Raw genomic sequence first — 25,925 nt, 5'->3', positions numbered from 1 at the left:
TGAAGTTCATAAAACATCTGAATAAACATGGAAAGGCTGATCTTTAGAGATGCTTTTTTTTTTTTTTTTTTTTTTTTACATGAAGAACATACTCAAACATTTCTTAGCACTGTGATATACAGGAGAGATTGACCTAAAGCAATCAAGCCACAGTATGTGTTGATGAAAATGTTTCTAAATCACCTTTCTTGAAGGAAGGAGGAGTTGCTGAGAAAAACATAACATAGAGCCACAAGGGAAGGACTAGAAGGACTCAGAAGTAAAAGCATCAAGTGACCGGTACAGTAATTTAGAATTTAACTAAAACCCTTAAATCAAGAAAGTCAACTAATGCAATCTGAACACAGTAGTACGACGGTGAGCACATGATTACTTCTAAGTGAAATAAAATTCCCCCACCTATTGTGAGAATTTCCCACCTTAAATTTATTGTGAGAAAGGTTATTTCCCACCTTATTTCCCACCTTAAATTTATGGTACACAATTAGCAGCAGAATAGAGGGTATTTATAAATAGTATTAAAGGCTTGTTTAGTTCTGGAGACAAGCCATCTCCAAATTCCACTTAGAATCTATATTTACAAGCACTTTAACTTATGTCAGTCGTCACAAGCTATAAATGACATACTTGATTGAAATAACACAACAGATTTGCTAATCAAAATAAGAACTAGCTTAAGTTGATCTATATACTAAAAGTTTTACCATCACTGGATTAGTAGAAAAACCTACAGTATTGAAAAACAGAAACAGAATACCTTGGATAGAACCTCAACTAATCTGGAAAGAACAAAACTAGTTCCAAAACTGATATGCATTGCAGACTGTGATGTGTGATATTTTGTTTAATAAAATTTTCAGTTTAACTGGTACATTATGCCAAAGTAATATGGGCCAGAAAAAGAGACTTCTATTTCAATATTGGCATAAATTTATATTAATATTCATACTGACTCTCCAGCATAAGAAACCAGATTAGAAGAACCTTGAGATACACAATGTATGCACCAGGATAACCTCTCTAAGTTGCATTCTTGCTATAGGTTGCTACCATTCTTCATGGAGATTTGTCTTCTGTAAACTTCATATATAAAAGCATCCAGGGAAGAAGCAACCAGAAGCTTCTCAAATACTTGCACACTGATTCTTAGATTCCTGACTTCAAAAACACGATGCAGAGATCATGGAACTTGTCCTCTATACCTATTTTAAGCAACCTAGCACACTGCCTCCCCGTTTTGGAAGGAAAGAAGGATTTTTTCAGGATTTCAACTATGTATCTGAAGCCCATGCTGCTCGACAAAGCCACCAGGTGGCAGAATCACATAATGCCAAAGATGCTCTCTCGCCACCCCCTCCAATAAAGAAGGTCCGGCCCCAAAAGAAGCTGTGCAACGCACAGCTTCTTTTAAACCACCTGTTTAAAATGAATCTGAAAACATTTATCATCCCAACACCCTTCATAAAAAGAGGAAGAAATGATTAACCAAAGCGAAATACACCTTAAGGAATACAATCACTCATATATCTGAAAGCATTTTGATGCTTTCCTCACAATCATCAGGCACTATTTTATTCATTTACCATCTCCTTTCAACACCAAGTCACAACAGTAGTCACTGTCTTGTTATACAGGATGCAGAATAGGCACATCCTGGCATTTGAGTTCTCATTATTTATTAACTCACATGGACATGTGATTTTATGTGCAGAGATAAGATACAGATCAATCAGAAAAAATTAAATCTTGTACAATGCCATAAATGATGCATCGAGGCAGTTGACCGGAAATGGCATCTACATATTTCATAGAATTATTAAGGGTGAAAAAGACCTTTAAGATCACCAAGTCCAACTGTCAACCCAACACCACCATGCCCACTAAACCATGTCTACATGTTTTTTGAACACCTCCAGTGATGGTGACTCCACCACTTCCCTGGGCAGCCTGCGCCAATGTTTGACCACTCTTTCAGCAAAGAATTTTTTTCCTAATCTAAACCTCCTCCGGCGCAACTTGTGACCTTGTGGTTCCTGCTCCTCTTAGAGAAGCTCAACCCTTTCTACAACAAATGTTGCCAACTGTCTCAAATCTGAAAACATGTATTAAGAGATATCAAGATCTCGAAAATATTTTAAATGCCCTTTCCCTGGAGCTTATTCTTTCTTAAATAAGACTATATATACAAGAAAATTATTGTATTAAGCTTTAGAGAGAAAGCACCTATGAACTGATGTATTGCTGTAAGATCCTTGAAACCCACCAGGATTTGCAAACTTTCCAGCTGTTAGTTGACTGTTCAATTTCTAGACCCACAGATTAGTATTAGAACAGACGTAACTTGCCAAAAAGTGAGTTCTTTAACAGTACATGGTGGCTATTACTGTTATTCAGCAAATGCATGGTTTTGGCAAGGAATACATACAGTTCTACCTCATGGCCTCAATTCTTGTCATTTCTTGACTATCTATACATATTACCTATATATATTATTGGTTCAATTTAAATCTAATCAGAACTAGATTCAGTGCTGACATATGTTAACAGTGCAGAATGAAAAACATGCCACTATCTGCTTTTGTTCCGTTCTTTCCAGTACACAATCCTTGGACAGAGAAGGTAAGCAATTCTCCCTTGAACTTCAATCAGCCTATCCAGATGCCAGCTGAATTGCTCAATGTCATATACTAATTCTTTTGACAGACAGAAGGGATGTGACAAAGGATAGAATTACTGATTGCAAGAGAAAGTTATTTACACTGCAGTTTCTCCAATTTGAACACCATGGGTACCCAATTCTTTAGTGTAAGTAGTAAATAACTGAGCCCTTTCCACTGCAAATGGACAAACCCATTCTACCACTCCATATCTAGGGTCCTGTGACATTTAACAGCTATCAAGAAAGGCTATAATGTTTTTACAAGCTTTTGGAACTGTTTTCACAGAAGACAAAGTCAGGGGAGAAAAAAAAAAATCTTTCAGTGCCAATTCACACCACCTTTCTAAGACAGTATGGTTTGTTCTTAAAGGCAGTCTCAGTAAATACTGTTTTTCTTCCCTATCTGATGAATAAAAAGTTCTCCAGCCTCGTTATATGGAATAAAGAATGCCACCATCACTCCAACATTTCCTAGGAAGCATACTGAGTTCCATCATACAGTTAATCCTTCACTTGAACTTTTTTTTTTGACAATCCATTCATCTGCTAATGTTCTTCCATCTACTTCCACCTCCTACTACAACACAAGCTTGTATAGATTGGTGTATCATTTTATAAAGGGGGAAGCTATTTGTCATTACAGATTTTGTTAAATAAAACCAAACTGTAGCATTTCCTAAAGACACTTGTTTCAGAGCACCTGAAAGTCAGATGGCATAGAAAGACAACTGTTGGCTTTGAAGAACAAAAGAAACTATTTTATGAGAGAACAAGGCTAAAGACACCCAGGTTGCCTTAGCCAAAGATATCCTCTGGATAAATCATCCCCTTCCTCCTTCCCCCTCCCTCATCCTGTCACAATAGTCCATGTTTTAGAGCAGAGTATTCAAGTACTGTCCAGTGTTCTTAGAAAGGTGAAAAATAACGGAAGCACCAACAGCTGCAGTGAATTAGCTATCTTTAACCTTGGAAATTAATGTCCTGCTTTGGGGTTTTGGAGTATAAGAGGAGCAAAAGCTGATGTTTTGAAATACAGATTAAGATAATCTATTAATCAAGAAAGTATGAGCAAACAACTAGCCATGCCGAAGTAGATAATGTGGTATACTATTAAAGAGAACAGTTAAAATCGATTTTGCTTCTTAAATTAATGATTGAATTTTACTATCAATTTGAGAGGCTTCAAAGAGAAAGAATATTGTTTTGAATATCAGTTCCCTCCAGGAAAAATTGATGAAGCAGTAACTAGATTTCTCTTTGAAAGGAATTCTTTAAATATTTCATTAATTCCATAGCCTCCAAATAATATAACACTTCCCATCTATAGCTAGGTCTCTCATTTTATGAGAATGTATGTCCATCAACAGATACTTTATCTTAGACTAGAAAGAACTCTAACAATTCTCAGCCCTTTTTCTATTCTTTCTTGCTGAATTCCTAGAGAAATAGACATAAGACCAAATTTACCCAAAAAAACAAAAACAAACAAAACCACCTCCACTTTCACTGACACTAAAAGGCTGATCAAATGAAGGAAAGAAAAGGTGCCATTGTTTCCTTCTCATCTGCTCAAAGGGAAGGGAAACCCATTAATAAAAATAAGCTATATGTGTGACTTAGCTTGTCTTACAGGAACAGAATGAACCTGGTAAGATTTACACAAGCTGCAGTATGCTACTGCTCATTTTGGCACATCCAGGAATACCTTGTAGAGATAAAAAAAGAAGTGTCAGAATAATTCTCAGAAAAAGGTTTGCAGTTTTCTGAAAGTTTCCTTCTTTGAATTTGAATATTTGTTTTGCCTCTTTCAACACCAGAAGAAGTGGTACAGAAATAACACATCATGGAAGGACAATATATATTATTTAAAAATCCAAATTCCTACAGTTGAACAACATACAACATATAAAGTGTAGAAAATTACAAAAGAAATTAGGGAAGCTGACTACTATAAAAGAAATCTCAGGATTTGGAAAACAAACACACACCCCCAAACCCATAAAAAAAACCCACCAACAACCACCAAAAATTTGAACACAGTCACGCAAAACTCAAGTTAATTTAATCTAACAACATAGCCAGGACCTGTGAACATTTTAAGTCTAGAGGATCTGCAAGTTGTTCACAATATCCATAGGTAAACCCAAAGCTATGTAAGCACAGAATTAGGTGGAATATTATTACATGGGACAATCCACTTCTTTACTACCTCAACATACTTAAGTTACAATCTACAGAACCTTTGTATTTATATGATAGAGCCCAATAAGGCGGCTAGCTAGATAGCAGTTATTAAAAGTACATAATCAGAAAGCTCTTACTTAGGAGTAAAGTCATCAAACTAATAGTTAAATAATATACTCTCATCATAACTGGAAAAAACAAGGCAAAAGTTGTTAAAGAGGGTACCTGCAGTCATGCAGGACTTAGTAACAGATATAGCTTAAATGGTCTGAGTGACAACTATTCTCTCCAAATCCACACCCTTAAGGAAAAACAAAAAAAAGAGAAATCTGTTCAGCAAACATATAGCTCATATTTACTAATGGTCTACTACACTCTGAAATATTCCCATAAAAAAACAAACAAACAAAACCCAAAACACCCACAAAAAACCCAAGAAAGTTCTTCCTTATGATTCCAGTCATATTCTCAGTGGGTTTCACATAATGCTCACTGGAATAAGAACAAGAAAGGCAAGATCTATAGCTGAGTATTAGTACAAGTGTCCTGAAGGTGGGTGGGGAAGGGGTGGAAATCACCCCTGAGAAGTCTGCTTTTATAAAAAAATAAAAACAAATTAAAAAAGCTAACATGGGACTTTTGTGTTTAAATTTCTGATATCAAGGTAAACTTTTGTTTATTTTAAATTGCTCTTTCTACTAAACAATTATTCCATAGGCATTGGGAAGACAAAGAGCTGCGCTCTATCTAGGTAGCATCTCTAACAAGAACAAAAATCCTAAGGATGTATTTCCCTCCAGGAGAATGAAATGCAGTAATTTGTTTTTACAGAACTTTTCTGGGATAGTGATCACTACAAATTTAAACACATAGAGAATTAGGTGGAAATCATCTGGGTATTATGGAATCATTCAGAGATCCACTTAAAAAAACCCTTTTAAAACTGTGTGGAGCAAGCAGGGTTTGTTTGGGTTTTTTCCCTGATTTATCCTTAAGGATCACAAATTGAGAAAAGTACAAGTTTGAACCTCATCCAAAATATTAAAAAAAAAATAAGGAAAGGAGGGGTGCATATGTCTGTGTACAAACCCAGGATGTTAAACTGTATTTTTCCCTTACACTGGGGGCACATTCTTAAGCAAATGGACACGGATTACTGACATCAGTGGACATCTCTATGAATATTAAGGGGGCTCCAACCAGCTGATGAGACCTCATGGAGTCACCAAAAATTTTCATGAAGGAGCCATGAACAGAAACCTTTAGGAGATGGTAACGCTGTAGTAAAGAATATTACCACGCTGGGGTGCAGGACTGATGAGAAGTATTTTGTCTGGGGAGCATTTCTGAGGCGCTTACCTCCTTTGAAGTCTCTTGGCGTCAGGATGAATGCTAGCTGTCCTCGGGCTGCCATCCCTTTGAGGGGAGGGAGATACAGATGAGCCCAAAGGTTCTCTTCTAAACACAAGTCCTTACTGCAAGCTGGCCAAAAGGTCCCTGCAATCAAAGAAATCATTGTGGTTTTGCATGTGGCGCATTTATGTCCTTTAATCAAGGTTTGTCAGCCATCTAACATGTTCAACCACAAAGAAAAAAATAAAAATGCATCTGCTGGGTAGCCAATGCGGAACAGAGACTAAGGAAAGAGAAGAATTGTTCATTCCAGTTTGGACACTACGAACTCCATGAAAAACACAAGCAACATGATTTTTCAGACTAAGAGAACGACCTCAGTATACAGTATTTTATGCATGTATATATGCATTTAAAAAAAGCTACTTGCCTTTGGAATAATTTTTTCAACACTCTGAAATTCCTTCCACCTTCAGATCTCAAGAAAAAACATCATATTCTCATTTCTAGACATACATACTACTCAATGTATTCTACAGTCTAATGCAGCAGTCACTCTTCAACAATTACCTCTTGCAATTGCCACAGCAATATACAATTAATCCTTAAATGCATTCCTTTTGCCATAAGCTTGTTGTAACAGCGCTGGCAGAGCCACTTACTAGGAAAAAAAAAAACAATGAAAGTTCTGCCACAGTACTGATAAAAGATTCCTTCTGCAGAACATTTAGCAGAATTTGTGTTTGCATGCCAACATGCTAGAGCCACGAGCTCCATGTTTTCCTTAGCGTGAGTCATCTTTAACAGTGTCCATATTCACAGGCTCTTTGGCACATTTCCTATAGAAATGAATCGTTATAGCCCAGCTGTCACAAGCCTAGGCATGTCATATTAAGCACATGATTTTTCAGCGCTTCAAACTAATGGGCAATCTTGGTTTATAACTCTTCTACCAAAGCATATTACAGTAGAAGCAGAGACACACATATTTTTTGTATTGGCTGCAAAACCAGTTCCTAGCTAGCAAACACAAGAAACCTATACAACTAAAGAACTGTACACATTTCACTTCTTAAAGGAGTGGATAACCACTTCTTTGGAGCACTAGGTGTACACAAGTCCATACTCTTCCTCTTCCCACCTGGCTATAGCCATTTCCCTGTCCACCAGGCAAATAACTACTTCATAACCATGCCTATCGAGTTGTTATGGGGAAAAAAACCACCTAACTAATTGCAATCTGTGGCAGATCTTTTCCCAGGAAGTCCATTTAAAGAGACACATGAAAATTAAGGAGTGCCTTACATGGTTCTGTGACAATCCTAACCTTTCATCTATTTACTGCTTATGGATAGTCACCAAGAAGGCACCAAGTTACAAAAATGTAACCCATAATTGAAGCTCCATATGGAATGGAATGAAATCAAATGGTTACTAATAAACTGTAAGAAGTCCCAAAATGAGAAATTGGAAGCAAAAGTAAACCAGCATTAATTTGCATAATTCATTCGTCCAGCTAAGTTGCATTATAACAAAAGCAGAACTAACAAATGAACTTTGCATCTGATGAATACTGAGATTAGTAATTTTTCTTCCACAACAAAATGTCATCCTACTTGCACCTACGTATCTTAAACCTATTTCACTAGAGTAGTTCAAATCAATAACACTCAGGAGTTTTATGAATTACTCCACTCTCTAGACCAGAAACAAACTTCCAACAGAAAATAGGAGGCACAAGAACCCCTTCACCTCCATTGTCCAAAAAACAACTGTTTCTAATGCTTACATCTGTTCCTGTTTACCCATTACATCAATTTAAATTAAAAATGAAAGGTACAAGTCAAATTTACTTCTTTACACAAATATTGATCCATCCATCAGTTTAATCCTTTTTTCACCACTTGTGTACACAACTTCCAAGATCTTTTGCATCCCTGCTCTGCCACCTGTAAATCCTTACTTCTCTTTTCCCTTCATCTTTTGCATTCATATTGCTATTAAATTCCACTGCTTCTTTACAGAATATTCATAGAGCAATCCTTCTTCAAAACTCTTACTACTAATGAAGCTGTATGTATCAGCCCTAGAATTGCCCAGGATCTTCAACTCAGACTTTTGCCAAGCTCATCGCTCCAACCCCTGCAAAATACATAATTTTTCTGAAACCCCTTATTATTTTCCCATTTTTCCCATTACAACTCTTCCCCGACCTCCAAATATTGCTAAAAACACCTTCTATTTACATCCATCGTTCTACCTTTCTCCCCTATGTTTTTGTTTCCTTCTTACAAATCGCTGTTTCAAGGAAGTGTTGAAGAAAGCAGAGAGGGAGAAAGCTTCAGTACCTCCAAATGATGACTTTTATCCCAACTGTTATGCAATAGCTTACAAATTTAGTAGTATAATGAAACAAAATAGACAGAAAGAACCTTAAGAATTTGGTTGAAAACACTGGCTCCTGAATACAAGAACTGTGATGTTTTAGAACTAATACAGTCCATAACCCTATTCACCCTGGAATTTTCCTTTTGAAGTTCCATATTTTTGAGTCTCACCAACTTTTTACAAATAACAATTTCTGAAAGTTCTATATTCAGCCATTTTAATATTCTTATTAACATGCTCTGTAACATGCCATAATATTCCCTTATATGTGTAAAGAATGTGACTTTTCTGCTTTTATACAATTATCTCCATACAGACCATATGAAGACCTAGAAGAATTCATTTTACCCAAAGAACTGCATAAATGCCAAAGTATCTGAGCAATACAAACTACCTAATGCTCACATTAAAGATATGACACAAATATAGTAACTATGTAAGAGCACAACATTATGACAGAGGTATGTAAAGAAATAAGTTTTCCACCAAAATGGCAAATGTTTTAGAGGTTCATGAGAACACCAGAACAGTAGACTGGCAGCCACCTGATTGTGCCATTGGTCACATTCTAGCTGAAAAGCCTTGTGCCAGGAAGCCTATTTGAGCAACAACATGGGGAACCAGCCCACGGAACTACTCCACCAAAACCTGAGCACAAATACATATACACTCATGCTTTTTTCAGCGTTACTGTTGGCTGATCAAAGAAGTTTCATAAACAATGATTTGGCAGTATGCTCTCATAGAACTTTAGACCAATCTGAACCAACAGTGAACAATCCCCCCCCTACTCGCGGGGGGGGGGGGAGGGCGGAGGGAGGCAATTAGTCCCTGCCTACTCAGTGAGCTGAACCATTTCACTGAAAGTTTAAAATAGCCCCTGCTGCTAGAGCGAGGAAGCACCCAGTTGCAACATTGGACTTCTTCTTTTAGCAGCAGCGGAAAAAAAGCTTGCACCTAGATGCTGTACTAATACTCCCTTTTCAGATATCTCACAGGCCCACAGCAAGTGTAGCAGCTAACACACAAGATACAGAAGGACATTCCACATAAAAAATACTACATACTGTTAGAAAGCAATGCTATGTCATCCTGATCTGCATGGACAAATTAAATACAAGGCTTCATGTTACAGCTAATCTAGAAGGAAGCTGTTACCAAAACCACGGTCCTTTTCTCTCCCTCCACCTCCCAATTTTGAGGCCATGTAATTCCACCATGATTTTTTTTTTTTTTTTTTTTTTTTTTTTTTTTTTTTTTTGCACCAGACCTAGCAATTTTGAAGCCGCAGGTCTGAACTGGCTAATCTGTAGGGGTTTGGGGTTTGCTCTTTTCAAGAACCATGCTATTTTTGGAAGGGGCAGGAGAAGGCATTGGGGAAACTTGTTTCCCAGATGAGCCAAGTGATTTTGCAGTCAACAGACCCAATACAAGTAAAATGGCAGGAACGTGAAAGCAGGATGGGGAACAAGATACTGTTGCTGTCTATTTCAGCAGCAGCTACCTGTTAAATCTGCCTAAAGGTAGGTACCGAGATATTAAATTATGCACAGAGTACTTCATACCATACAGAAGCCAGCAATCGGAGCAGTACAGAGGCGGCTTTTAAGGCCATCACAAGAAGCACAACACAAACATGTTACTTCCAAGAAATGATATTTTACATTAAGCTTTCTAAATTTTGATTTAAAACAAGATCAGAATAACATGACACTGTTAAGTACTTCAACAGTGGGTAATACAGAACATAGTTATTACGAGCTCTCAGTTTTCTTTGAGATATACTAGTGATGCTTCCTGACCTTGATATACCTGTACAGTAAGAATTATTTAGCCATAAAAGACTAACAGTGCATTACTAACAGTGATGAACAAGAAAATTCTTGAAGTCACCATAGCTTACTAGGTAGATTTTTCCACGGATTCAGAAAAATAGGACAATATGATACAGAATCCAGAATGTGACAATAATCCCTTGGACTGCTAAAGGAAAGTAGTGGAATAAAAAGTTTCTAAATTCACATTCAAAACAGTACCTTTGAATAAAGAGAACGCAAAACAAGGGGCTCCTTTCTCATTAGAGAGCACAGCAAACGGCAACAGGGAAAGACACAAGTAGTAAAGACTATGGGCAACAAAGGTTCAGAGTTGCAAGGTAACCATCTCTGAAACAAGAAGGGACCAAACTCTTAAATATGAAAACAGGGCCTCCCAGCAAAACCACCTGTGCTAGAGAGAGACAGACTTCACGGGTTCTTTCACACCCTTTTGCCTGTCTTACTTACCGCCTTTAGGGGCTGTATCAGTGGAACCTTTTAACTTGTTCTTTAAATCAGTAGACCGACTAGATCTGAAAGCCTATTGGAACCATTTCAGATACTCTCTTGCTACCTCTTTCAGGCCTGTCCAGCCAGATGTCAGTACCACATTTACTATGGACAAATGAAGGTAACACCTGCCCAACTCAAGGCTAGTGCTGCCTGGTGAGAACCCAGAGGGTTACCAGGGGCGTCAGAAGAAAATTAAGCATACCAGAATAGGTACTGCCTCACAGGAACCTGTGCCTCATTTGTTCCCAACATTGTCACAGTAAAGAGAGAATTTGCAGTCCTGGCCCCCCTCTCATTTCAGCTGCAGGAATTCCTACAGGATAAGGTAATTCCCTCTGGCTTTGGTCAAGAGAACAGAGAAGGCACTCCATTGCCTCAACCCCTCGCAAAATGCAATAATGACAACATGGCTGCAATTGTAGCAGGCAAAATGACAGTTACAGCTTTTTTTTCTTTTTTTTTCATTTAAGCGTGCCTAACCCCCATTCATAGTTCAGTGACTGAGGTTTGCCAAAGTCAAGTCCCAAAGGGCACCAGCTGCTGCTGTGGGGCTGGGCACACAACACAAATGATGGAACACCAAGAAACTACTGACACATTTCACTTCTCCTTGTGCTGAGGTAGCAGCCCCTGTTGCAGTGGATTCTGCAGTCCTAACATTAAGCGGTAATCTCTGCCCTGCTTTACCACCCCGCCAATCACGACGTAACCTGCCACAGGCTGCCTGCTGTATCAAATGACAACAGAATGCACGAAGTCCATTAACTTCTGGCTGACCCACAGCATACATTTAAGGTCACATCAGTTCAGAGATGCTCATAAATGTTAAAGGAAACCAGTTAAACCTGCAAAGCAAAAGGACATTGACTTAAAACTTATTGAAGTCACATATAAACACCCACGTTCAAAGTTACATTACCTAGATTGCTGTGCAAAGAATATTCAACATATCCACATTAATCTCCTTGAATTTCCTAAAGCGTGCAAGCTTAGACGTCTAAGTTCAGCAAATACTGATTTTAAAAACGACTGCAAGTGACATAAAATCCACCTCATATTAACTTTTCCAATATTTAAGTTATCTTCCCTTTAAAAAAGTGTGCATGATTACCAGATGAAACTTGCTTAGCTTGACCACCCAGTAATTACATCCTGTTGTGTTTTGGCATAACAGATTAGAATGCACTGAACTATCAGCACTTAAACTTGGAAAAGCTGTTGTACATACACATCAAGTCACTCCCAACCCTTCTCTTAGATAAAAAAAATCAAGCCTGAAATTCAGTCTTTCTCTGGAATACAGGCTTTCCAAACCTCAAACTGTTCCTGAAGCTCTTTACTGAACACATTACAGTTTTCCAGCCACACTGTGAACTGGCCATATTATTCCAAGAATGGCCTCACTGATGCCATGTACACCAAAGCCCCAGCCAATACAAGATTTGTTTTGGCTCAGCCACAGCATTACTTACCAACCTCATGTCCATCTGATTCCCTAAAGTAAACTAGAGATTACTTTCAGAATCACTACTTTTCAAAAATAAATATTTATTTCTAGACTTCATTTGCCTGAAATTGTTCTACAGAGCTCAGTTAATCAAACTTCATAGAAGTGGATGTTTTTTTTCATGAGGGTATATTGTGTCATTCATTAATTTAACCAGAAGCTGTTTCCTGTTATGATGGTTTGAGCCTGGCTGGATGCCAGGTGCCACCACACCACTCTATCACTCCCCTCCTCAGCAGGATAGGAGGGGAGAAATTAAGATGGAAAAAACCCACATGGGTCAAATAAAGGCAGTTTAATAAAGCAAAAGCAAAGGCCGCACACAGAAGCAAAGGAAAACAAAAAGATTTACTCTTTACTTCCCATCAGCAGGCAATATCCAGCCACCTCCTGGGAAGCAGGGCTTCAGTACGCATAGTAGTTGCTCCAGAAGACAGTCGTAAAAAACTGAACACACACACACACACACCACACACACACCCCCCCTCCTCTTTTCTCTTACCTTTTATTGCTGAGCTGACGACACATGGTATGGAATATTCCTTTGGCCCGTTTGGGTCAGCTGTCCTGGCTGTGTCCCCTCCCAAGGTCTTGCCACCACCCCAGCCTACTGGTGAGGGGGGATGTTGGAGAGACGGCCTCAATGCTGTGCCAGCACTGCTCAGCTACAGCCAAAACACTGGTGTGTGATCAACACCTTTCTAGCTACCAGTACACAGGGCTGCTATGGGGAAAATTAACTCCATCTCAGCCAGACCCAATACATCTGATTTCTTGCAGTCTATATAAACACCTGCTTGACTTACAGCAGTAGATATAATATACTCTAGACATGAAATAAAAACCCATACAAGTATAAAGACTAAAATTAAAATTACCAGCAGATATCCTTTAGGAACCTTATCAGCATCAGTTCTTCTTATAAACTTTTTTTTTAAGAATTCTTAAAATACTTTTACAGAATGGGAAATTGTCTGTGTAAAAGAAGGGGGCAAATAAGTCTGATTCTCATTGGGTCAAGAAGTTTAAAGAGTTCAAAAGAGGGTATCTCAAAAGCTACAAAGTGTGCTAGAAACTTATATCTGAAGGATGAAGAAACATGAGACAGTAATATTTTTTAAAATACATACTACAAGACTAGCTCAACACCAGTTCAGTTATCACTTGTACCTAGTTATATTGGATCTTGAAACTACTTAGTGATCATTTGCTCTACCATTATATTCATATGTATTGAAGTCCAAGACAGGGAATTTAAAGACTTTTTAACGTATACATACACATATAAACACACTGACCTCAGCTTATGTCCATATACATATATTAACCTCAGCTTTGAGAGTGACATATGTATATATATATGCAAAAAAGCACCAAGATTATTTATTCTTCATATGCATGTCATATGACATACATATATGAAAAAAAGCAAAGAAACTTTATTCTTCAACCATTTAAAGATAGAGACAAATTGATTTCCTCTGATATATTTCTAAACAATAATACACAAAGAAATATGAAAATGTTATGAAGTTATAATAAAACAGTAATCAAAGTTATTAACAAAACTGAAGAACTATTATCAGAGAGGCATCTGAATCTTGGAAATAAAACAGATTCCAAACAACTTGGCCTAAAAAGGACCAGAGAAACATCTTCAGAACCAAATTTAACTAAGATCTTGAAAAACTGGTAAAGCAGAATAAGATACAAAAAGCAGAGCTGACAGGCTCCTAGACAGAAAATCTTTAAAAGTATCACTATGCTGCTTATTCTAAAAGAGTTACAGTATGGCAAAACTCTGAAGAGACAGCACCAACTTCAGACAACTTTATAAGTAGAATAAAAAAATAAATTTAACATGAAACACAAAGAATCCCTATCCCATTACAAAGGGCACAGTGGATGCTGTTACCTACAATCTAAAGACGTAAACAGAACCCGAGAAGTTTAATGAATGAATTTTATAAGGATCTAAAAAGAACTATACTTCTTCTATCCATGAAGCATTTAATCAGATCATAGATGGAACAGGTGAACCTTTTGTTTGGAAGACAGCAAGGGTAGACACGGTTCCCAGAGCAGAAGCAGAGTCACTACCTATTTTGTTAAGCCTACTTCATTAAGGAACATTGATACACGTTTTTAACACATCATGCCAGATAAGGAACAGCAATCCCTCTAGATATATGCACCCATATAAACCATGTTGCTGCGATATGCTTTAAGAGCAACATTCTAGTTAGTTACTGTCTCCTACAGTAGACAAAAGCCCTTTGTCCCAATAGAATGGGAACATGAAGACATCATATTTAAAAATGTGTCTTTAGAAAGGAGTATTTGCTTTTCTGTTTTATATAAAAACCTTAGGGTTTCTGACAAAAAGATGTTCTGCAAATTAATTTGTATCCAGGACAACAACCTAAACTGGTACTCACTTGTCGTGGTTTAGCCCCAGACAGCAACTAAGCACCATGCAGCAGCTCGCTCACTCTTCACTACTGCTTCACTATTGCTCTATTTGAATGAGCTCTGACTGCAGCAATTACACACAAACTTCCAATATCAGATGTAAAGAACAAAGTCTAGATGGAATGGAAGACTTGCTCCATGTGAGCAATAAGCTGCTTTTTATTTAAGACTCACTGTGTTAAAGCAGTAATACCTCAAACAAACAGACATGGCTTAGTCTGTGGATATGGAAAAAAACATGCTATAAACCAAATACATTTCTGAAAAGATGAAGTTAGAGTATACAAAAAAATTTAGAGTAAGAAAATTTTACAAGGCTTTTGGGTGTATCACCCTACTCTAACAAGTAGCTAAAAATTAATTTTTTAAAAAGGTAAATTTCTAGGACAAAGTAACTGTCATTAACTGATTAAATGGTAATACTGATTTCAAGTTGTACTTCCATGTATATCATGCAGTAGACACCAAGAGCTTGACAATCTGTTCTCATGAACATCATCTGAAGACAGTAAGAAGCCTCAGGCAAGTACAGCAGTATTATATAAGCCTTCTAAAATTTCAAGCAACAGGTCCATTAACACACTGGCATGTGTAATCATGTAGCTTAATTGAAGCAGGTGTGGAAAAACAGAATGAAGAACAATACAAGGGTTTCTCAAAGACAGATGATTCAGGTGTTTAAAAAACAAACAAACAAACAAACAAACTTTCTGGCTACCAAAAGAACCATCAAAAATGTAAAAAAGTTTTCATGGCAATGCCCATTAATCACCTTTGCTGAAAATACAGAATGCCTCTTAAATCTGACAAATGTTTCAAAGGAAATCAGAGCAGGTATTCTGCAATTACATAAACTTGTTCTAGAAAGGGGCATGAAATATTAATCAGGTTTGCAGTGTCCCAAATGAGATAGAAGTTTTTCTTTTCCAGTATCTTGAAACTTGTTATAAAAAAATAAGTACCAAAAAGTTCTCATAAAAGATACTTACTCCTACTTAACTGACCTGGGAGTACTTAGGAAAAAAGTTATTACATAATAAGAGACACCTCTTCAACTCACAAAAGGGTATGCAAGAAACATTGGGAAACAAAGAGCCATAAGGAAAAAAAGAGAGACATTGAAATTGTTATTGGAATTGCTATTTGTCTGCCAAAAATATTTATAGAAAATCAATTTAAGACTTCTCTATAAACAGTACCTCTTTCTATCCCAGATCCACCAGACACACGGCCAGCACACATCACGCTGCACAGGCTTTATAGAATAATAACGGTTGCAGTGGCTTTCAATATAACCTAAGATCCTATCATTTTCCCACTTGCTTACTTCAAGTGAGAAAACATTAATATCTCTCTTGTAATTAGTGCTAAACTGTCCAATCATGGAAGAAATAATGTCTCCTAATCACTTAAGACGTGGAAAATTAATGCGTTGAATATTCTTGGTGACACTGTCACTTGGCACTACCAAGAAATAGAGTTAAAAGACAGTCAGATCCTTAGAACTACATATGGCAGTCCTGGCTCACAAATACAACAAAGATCTGCAGCAAATAAACCTAGATTCCTAGCCAAGAACATTAACCAATTCATTTAAACATTAATATGATCCTTTTTAAGCATGTGTATACATACGTATGATGACATATTATTACTATCCAATAACAAGACCTGACTCTTATTTTAGAAAGCTAATAGAACTACAAAATACTTCCCTTGCAAAGATTCTGTCACTTCAGCATCACCTAATAACTACCACATATTAATTTTTAACAGCATAAAGAAATTATTTTTCTATTTTGAAGACCAAAAGTTCTGTAGTACCACGTGTCTTGCAAAACAACATACATTCACAAAGAATTGAAATAATGAATAAACATGAGTAGCCATACATTCTTCTAGCTCTAGAAAGAGCGGTACCTTCCTCCAAAAGCAACAGTCGTACGTAGCCACTGCTAGTGCAGTATCTTAGAAAATTGACACAAGTTTGAAAATTCACATGCTACTGCACTTGACAGGAAGGATGCAGAAGGTACAAGTATTTTCAGAGGATCCTTCTCACAACAATAAGCACAAATATCACTAATGACACTTACATCCAGCCAAACCCATTAAGGCTACTGAGCCCTACAGTGCCATCTCTCCTCCAATTAAGAAAAGCAACAGTTGCCGTACTACCTTCACAAAATGTTGACATTCACTCAGTTCAAATTTGGACACTGGATTCTCTTTTTCAGTCACATTGCTACCATACATTTTAAAAATTATTAAGTGTCATTCCTATCAAACTTCTAACTATTTTTCTTGTATTTCTTTCACTTATCCTGTAATATCTTACTGTTCCTCCTCTAAAATGACACATTTGAAGCAGAGAGACAGTCCAGGAGAGAAATCCCACTTCTGCATTTTTGCCGTACTTCGCTTAACTACCAAACCTAGAGTGAGAAATTTCAAAAGAAGTAATAAAAGCCATGATGAAAAATTTATCCATTTACTGTGCTCAGTTATGTGCTTCCTGATGCTTCTAAGTTCTAAACTATATATAACTTCTAAGTCCAGTACTGGTGACAAGGTATCAGGTCTGAAACCATTCACAAAGCCTTCAGTGATAAGATGTCTAAGCAAACTGGAGCACAGGGAAGAAAGGAAAAACTGTCTGTCCCATCTCCTGGATTCAGAAAAAGTTCTTTATTCCTCTGAAACTAACTGGCCATCTAACAAATCCAGAGATAAAACAGGGTCCCTCTTTCAGAATTTTCGTGTCTTTGCTGATGAAGTAGAATGCTTCCACAAAGCAAGAAGAGACTGAAAATTAATTTTAAAGTATTTTCTGCCTACTTGTAACTTCAAACCCTGTTAAAAGAATAATCTCTTCCTTAGATTGACATCTCCCTGTCATAAAAGAAAGAGCTATCCAGATGGGGACAAAGTCTAACCAAAGAAATAAAGTTGTACCAAAAGTTTCCAGACATTTTCACTTCTAGAGCTAATAAATCACTATATCCATCCAATTAAAAAAAACAAAAAACCCACAAAACCAGAAACCAAAACACCTCTATCTGGCACATTTAAAATTGAACCTTGAAATTAATTAGTATGGCAGGGGGAGGGAAGAGAAACAGATTCAGAAGGCAGTTAATAGAAATGCCTTCCATTAGCTTTACTTACGGCTAATGTGCAAATAAATTAACTTTTAGATTTTAATTTTTAAATCACTCAGATCAAGGCCAGGTTCAGTCTCCTTTGAAAAGCAACCTAAGCTTTGCCACTAATCAAACCTTGACAAAAACTTTCAAGCTTAGCAAAACAGCAAAAAAACCCCCATTGTTTTTAATGTTTTGACAATTCAAATGCAGACCTAGGTTATATTTTCTGAGATTAAACAACAGTTAGAGTTACATGCTCCTAATATTAAGAGAATCTAAACGTATTACTTAGAGCTTAACAAATTGATGTCATTTTAATTAATTTATTTCTGTATAGAAATAGCAAAAGACACATGCATTTTTTCCTATTAAGTTCTGTCACATGCTTCACAAAATATAGTAACTCATTCTTTCTTTAGAATTGAAAGGACAAAAATATATTTTTATTCAACTGATTAAAACCTTGCCAATGAAAACAGGCATGACTGGATAACTTGGAAAAGAATTGCTTATAAAATCAAATCACCATCATCTGTGAGCACCTTACCTTTAAATAGGATCCATAATATTTAGTTACATATGGACTGTCACACTGACTCAGCACTGTGATTTCTTGTTGGATGTCTTCTATTTCATCTTCTGCTTCTTCTAGGTCAATAATTTTTATCGCAACCACTTTCTGAGTCCGATTGTCAATTCCTTTAAAAACTTCACCAAAAGAGCCCTTACCAATTTTCTCCAGTTTTGTAAACAGTTCTTCTGGATCTGCCTTCAGAGTCTGTTAAAAGTAAGAGAAAAGTTACTCAGTATTTGTAACATGAAAACAAAATGTGATCTTTTTGAAGGCAACAAACCCTTCAAATTCTACACATCCCTATTTATCCAGCTATTCTTTTTCAATCTCGATAATTAACACATTCTTCCTACAACACTTAATATGCACAGACTGAAGCATTTATGCTTCCCTGTATTTAAGGTACAAATTTAACACATCCCTGTTGACAGGGTTTTGTCCTATCTGGCATCAGAAAGTGCTGCTACCTCAACTTCTTTTTATTTGCCAATAAACTGCACCTAGGCACCAAGAATGAAACACCCTTACAAAGATTTGATTTCTATTCAAATCAAAGTATATCAAATACCATTACCAATAAAAATAAACCCTTTGTCTACGCTTTTCTCTTTAAATTGGTTCCACCCCAGAACCCAGGGTCCTAGTCTCTTGAATTTTTCACATATCTCATCCTCTTAAGGGTTTTGTTCCCACTCTTCAGTGCATAGACTACTATTTCCTTTTGATTCATGTGGCAAGCAATACTCTTCAATTTTCTCCTCCTAAGGGATCACCCACATGAACTGCAATGCTTCCTCCATATCCCCAACCCCAAGATTTTCTGGAGTAGGATTTGTTTTTCTTCTTCTCTCAGTTGGGTAAACTCATTCACTCCTAAAAAACATCCCGTACCTAGCTATCTTGATTTGAACAGCCACATGAAAACTATGAGCACTCACATACGCTTGCGAATGTAAAACCTAGACAAACCATCCTGCCATATTTGTTTTGTCTCCACTGTCAAGTATTCAGTTAGCTACTGCTGCTCTTAGACTTCTCACTTTTAGTGCATGGGTGGTAAGTTCCATTGTGTCCCTTAATCTAACAGCAAGGAGCCTTTATAGCTAACAAAAATATATATAAATTACAATTAAACTGGAAAAGTCATAGGCAGAGGGAAGTCATGAAATGAAGAAAAATAGGATAGGATTACTTAGAATCTTTCCCTTAAGAAATAAAACAAACACTTCAAAAGGCTTGTTATTGTTCTTAAAAGGATGAGGTCCATGCTAAGTGAAAATACATTGTTGATATAGAAAAAGGGTAATGCCTAAATAAGCCTAAAACCACAGTTTATACTTAGCCAAACTTTGTAAAAGCATAAAGAGGGGAATGAAAATTTCTAAGTTGCCACTGACAAGCACTGAGCCAACATTTTCTCTTTAGCAATTACATTTAACTTATACAGCGTCTCACACCTATATTTCTATTTCTGCTCTCACATCTCAAAGGTTACATAATTAACCCATGCAGCCCCAAGAGAAAGATAGGCTAGAAGACTTTTTAGATTGTATAGAGGTATCTGAATTTCACAGGTGATTTAGGTGTTTTGAGGACCAGGTAGCTCTGACTGGGCCCAAAGATAAACCCACTCAATTCTTTAGGCAGTGTGTTCGTGGATCAGCCTGAGTTCTATCATCATGTGGCACAAATTGTGAGTATGCTACTATTTCTAATACTTTAAAGGAGGGTACAAGATACCACAGTTTTCAGAGAAGCGTTCCAGGAACAGATCACTGGTGGGATCAGTCCGGAGAGAAAACTCTTTTCTAGGTATATTGCAGGACTTCACCGGCCCCAAGGAGTTCTATTGATCCATATTCCTATCCAGTCAGTTTCAGGAACCAAACAGAAGGACGTGGGTTTTTATCATCCTTTTGCCATGAAAAGGAACAGAGCAAGAGATCCAAGTCCCTTCCACCAAAAGAAACTTGTTCATCCTCTAATTTCCATGTAATGAGAATCACATACTATCAGATAGTAGTAGCAAATGCTACATACATAATATGGTAATATATCTCCCACTTGGAAATCAGACCAGGGCACGTTATGTTTTCCAGCAAGTGTAGTTATCCTTTAGCTACACAGTAGCCCCTACCAATGCTTCCAGGGACATCATTTATAAGAGACCACAAAACCAGGCACCAAATAGTGCTGCAGTGGTTCTCCTCATGCCCCACAGAATGCTCTTTTTGTCAGTATTCAGTACAGTCTTCTCTGAGAATTCTTCATGAATAAAAATAACCTTAACATTTGCATCACATATTTTTGCTTGTGGAAGACAATTATCAGTCTATGCTTTCAAACACACTGTGTTAGAATTTGAGATGACATGCTGCAGAGAGCTGTCCACACCTAATCCATCCACACAAGCCTTCTAGTTCCATTCACTAGCCACAGGAATTTAAGCATTACATCATTACAAAGGCACTTGGGTAAGTCACAAAGAAATCCCAGTCACAGCTCCCTAAAAAATTCCATGTTTCACCTCCAGAGACTAAGAAGCCAGCGCTACTCAAAGGCACAGTGTACTGCAGTTGTTGACATGGAGAAAAATTCCAAGAGTACAAGGGCTACCTGCCAGCAGCTATTTGAGAGCTGTTGGCCGTATATATTCACACCCTGTTGTCCCTTTTCCCCTCAACCCCTCAAACATCTATTATGATTGCATATTAAAGCCCATTACTTTATGACACCACAATCTCCAGAGACTTGTAGAATTCTCACAGCTTCATTTTTACAGTGCCAAGCACTTGGGATTCTGGTACTAGGCTGACAGTTTTATAAACAACTGCTGTAAAACATTTTCCCATTTTGTGTTAATAATTAAAAAAAAAGCTGGACAATAACTGTTCCTGGAAGTCCTGAGAAGCAGGGAAGAATTGTTCTTGTTTTATTTTTTTTACAATCAAAATTTTCACAGAATCACAGAATCACTAGGTTGGAAAGGACCTTCAAGATCATCAAGTCTAACCATTAATCCAGCGCCACCATGTTCCCTAAACCATGTCCTGAAGCGCCACATCCACACATTTTTTGAACACTTCCAGAGATGGTGACTCCACCACCTCCCTGGGCAGCCTGTTCCAATGCCTGACCACCCTCTCAGTGAAGAAATTTTTCCTAATATCCAATCTAAACCTCCCCTGGCGCAACTCGAGGCCATTTTGAAAAAATTAATTGTTCAATAATAGCTGTTATTACTATAATTAAATTTACTAATAATAAGTTCTTCTTCCAAACTCCTTGTGAAATTACTAGTTATAAAAAACCCTTTTCCTTCCCAAATCAGAACTTTTACATTTTTAAAAAAAAAAAAAGAATTTGCAAAAGTTGCCATTTTTTAACTTTGTTCTGAGCAACAGGAGGAGGTGGTAGTAGGGGGGGGGTTAAAAAAAAAAAAAGAAAAAAAAAAGCTCTCTTGTTCTGTGAGAAGGTCTTGTTCTGTGAGAATTTTCTTCTCAGGAGACCAGATGTTTGAAGTGAGAGCCTTAAACTACTGGCAACCTGTGTTTTTGGAAAACTACCCATTGGTCTCTCTTTAATAACCTGCTCTATTTCAAAAACGGACAGATCAGGCCTCCAGACACATAATGAACTACTTGAATTGCAATTACATGAGTGGCAAATTCCCATTCGTTTTTCCAAGATCACATTTGAAAAGGATTCTCAACCAATTGTTTGTTTGTTTTTGTAAATACTTCCAACAGCAAAATAAACAAATAGCTTTATAAATATTCTCTCTATATGACTGAATATAGAAATTGTCTCCCATAGTCTGTCACTACAATTTTGGTGACTCTACACCTTGCAAGCATTTTCCTACTAATATTAAAGGAAGTGATGAAAGACTCTTTATCTAAATAAGCTCACCAAATATTGCTAGAAACCACAGAATAGAACAGCAACATCTGCTGCAAAAGGATAAGGCTAATCCCCTTGTTTAATCTGGGGCTAGATCTCTACCATTAAAACGTTTCCTTCAAACTGTGTCACAGAATAAGTATTGTGGCAAAACCAGAAACAAATTCTAGCATATGTTAAGTCTAATGATTTCAGAATTTCTAACTTCCATAACCACTTGAATTAGTTGGGGTTTTATTTTGAATAGTTTCTCACACTTCTGAACACCAATCGCAACCATCCTGTCTCAGTCTTTGGCTTGTTTAGCCATGCAGAACAAAGTCCTTTACTTTTCACCATAAGCAGAGCCACTATTCACTCAATAATTTCAGTAACCTCTCTGTACTTGTTCCACATCGGACTCATTACTTTTGACCTTAATCGGCCAGAAAAAACATACTGCACTTGAAGTGAACTCTTCTCAGTACCTAACATCACTGTTGCCCACTTCTACAGAATAAAGATAGTCCAACACATTCTCAGAGCCTATTTGTTCAATTTGGCCTCATGGCTCAAACTCAGCTGTGAACAGCTAAACCCACTCACCTCTTCCTAATCCTCTGCATTTCCAACTAATGAGCTCCCAGACTGTTGCAAAGGTTCTTTGTAATAATTCATGACACCTTGCACTTTGTGCTATTTTGTTCAGTAACTCAAATCCTCAAGGTCATGCAGTTCTTCAGTAATTGCCTCTCAAGTATAACGGGTACCTTTAAATTTTGTACCATCAGCAAATTTTATCAGCATGCATTAACTTTTTTTATGCTAAGGTCAATTTTCAGTCACCAACTCTCAAGAACAATCCCGGAGAAACCAGCAGTATCATCCACTCTGACATCACCTCTCCGGTACTCTCCTCATAGCCAGGACTATACATGTCTTAAAATGTATTTATTTTTATGAATCTCTAATTCTTATCTGCACTAACTGCCCTTATAGCTCAACAGGAAGTGTTTCTGGAATTCAAACTACTTAGATCAAACTTTATCCATAACTATTCTGACCTAAGAGATAGCTTTAACTGAGTCTTTTTCTGCATCTCATTCCAGTTCTTATATCTGTGAAAAAAAGAAATCTTACAATAACCACTGTCAAAGATAAAACATGACTAGATAGGCCTATGATCTGACCCCATCCATCTGATATGTTCTCAAATTATTTGCATCCAAGTCAGAACTTCAAACACAAATTAAATTTTATAGCACTGTCAATGCATGTTATAGTACAAAACTAACAACACTTGAAATCAGAGAAGATGACTTTAAGGCCATTGCCATTTGAGGAATTGTCTTCATGGTTTCTTGCTCTGCCCCGTAACTGCGCATCACCACACTTTCACATTCTAAACAAGACACTGAGACTTCTTTCAAGTGATAAAAACAAAAGAAAAATAGAGGGAGAGGAGAGAGGCGTGACAACATTTCTGAGCCCACTACTACAGGTTTGTTCATTGTTAATATGTGTGGTGATTATCTGTTGTTCCTTTCACACAAAAAAGTCAACCTCCTACAGAAATTAGTTTCATAAGTTTGTAACAGAAACACCAACTACTTCATATGTGTTCGTGAGAAGCAATTGAGAAGTTTGGACATCTCAAGTTAGGTGTGTAATCTACCACATTAAGAAACAAAGCAACTTTTATTTTCTTCAAGGAGGTGCATCAACTTCTTCCTCAAACTTTTGTACTACTTACACAAGTAAATCTATTTCACATAGAAACAAGGTACACAAACCATTAGTTTTGTGACAACACCAGGAGGAAGCTGCAAGTGGTAGCAGTGGGAGACTCCCTCCCTGTGAAGGATGAATGTCCCAATCTGCTGGCCTGACCTGCTGTCTAGGACAGCTTGGTGCTTGCCAGGAACTCTGATCTAGGACGTTTTGGAGAGACTGCCGAGGCTTGTTCAGCACTTGGACTATTACCCCGTGCTACTCTTCCACATCAGGCACCACTGAAATAGCCTGGAGAGACCTGGACCATATCAAGCATGACTACATGGCCCTGGGGGTGAGGGTCAAGAGCACAGGGGCCCAGGTGGTTTTCTCCTCAATCCAACTCGTGAAGGGCTCAAAGGAAGAGTGGACAGATCAGGCATCTGCTTGGAAGAATTCCAGGGTAAACAGTCCTACAGACAAGAGTGATCAAGGAGACCTGGTTGATTTTCAAGGATTACCTCCTCCAAGTTCACAAATGATCCATCTGACATGCAGGAACACAAGAAAAGGTGGCAGGAAGATTGCATGGGTGAACAAGGAACTCCTGACTAAACCCAAACATAAAGAAGCAGCACACAAGAGGTAGAGGCAGGGTCAAGTGACCCAGGAGGAATACAGACATTGTCCAAGGGTACAGGGATGAGGCTAGGAAATGTGCACCACAAAGTCCAGCTGGAGACCAGTCACTACCCAGGAGTCAATACTGAAGGTAATACTGTTTAGTAACTTCACTCATAACTTGGTCAGTGGAGCAACACACACTCTCAATAAGCTTGCCAATGACACAGCTGGCAGGAGGGTTGACACACTAGTTGTTTGTGCTGCCATTCAGGGGGATCTTGGCAGTCTGGAGAAATGGGTCAACAGAAACCTCATGAAATTCAAAGTCTTGCACCTGTGGAGAAGTAGCACCATACACCAGTACAGGCTGTGGACTGACTGGCTGGCAAGTGGCTTTAAAGAGAAGCCCTTAGCATCCAGGTGAACCTAAGCCAGCAATGTGCCACTGTAGCAAAGAACAGCAACAGTATCCGGGGCTGCACAAGGAAAAGCATTGCCAGGAGGTCAAAGGAGGAGACCCTGCCCCTCTACTCAACACTGGTGAGACCACATCTGCAGTGCTGCATCCCATTCTGGGCTCCCCAGTACAAGATATGGTCATAGTGGAGTGAGACCAGTGAAGGGCCACACAGATGGTTAAGGACTGGAGCATCAGACATTTGAGGGGAGGCTGGGAGAGTAGGGATTGTTTAGCTTGGAGAAGAGAAAGCTTTGGGGTTGGAAATCTTATCATGTTTGAATACCTGATGGAAAGGAGTAAAGAGGACAAAGCCAGACTCTTCCCAGTGGTGCACAGTGAAAGGACAAGATACAGTGGGCATAAATTGAGATACAGGAAATTCTATTTAGACTTCAGAAGAAAAAAAAAAGCCAAAATAAAAAAAACAACCACTCTTACCATAAGGCTAGTCCAACACTGGAATGGTTTGGACAGGCAGGTTGTGCATCCTTAGAAGTATTCAAAAGTAGGCTGGATGTAGTCCTGAGCAACCTGCTCTAGCTGACTCTGCTTTGGACTAGATGTGCTCCAGAGGTCCCTTCCAATCTCGGCTATTCTGTGGTACACTATTCCTAGCACACCAAGAATTATTTT

General features: G+C 37.8%; 1 protein-coding gene across 1 annotated transcript in view; it reads right to left on the bottom strand.

The window, feature by feature from the left end:
- Positions 1-25,925, bottom strand: part of STK24 (serine/threonine kinase 24) — a gene marked incomplete at both ends in the record, with an annotated part of 63,806 nt that overhangs the window by 28,544 nt on the left and 9,337 nt on the right. Inside the window, one exon of the mRNA XM_082015625.1 lies at positions 18,587-18,817. Within this exon, the coding sequence (XP_081871751.1) occupies positions 18,587-18,817 (231 nt within the window). The remainder of the gene's footprint in view (positions 1-18,586; positions 18,818-25,925) is intronic.

This window comes from Phaethon aethereus, assembly GCF_964289735.1.
Source record: "Phaethon aethereus genome assembly, chromosome: 1".
NCBI lineage: Eukaryota > Metazoa > Chordata > Aves > Phaethontiformes > Phaethontidae > Phaethon > Phaethon aethereus.
This window is presented reverse-complemented; position numbering and strand designations above follow the sequence as displayed.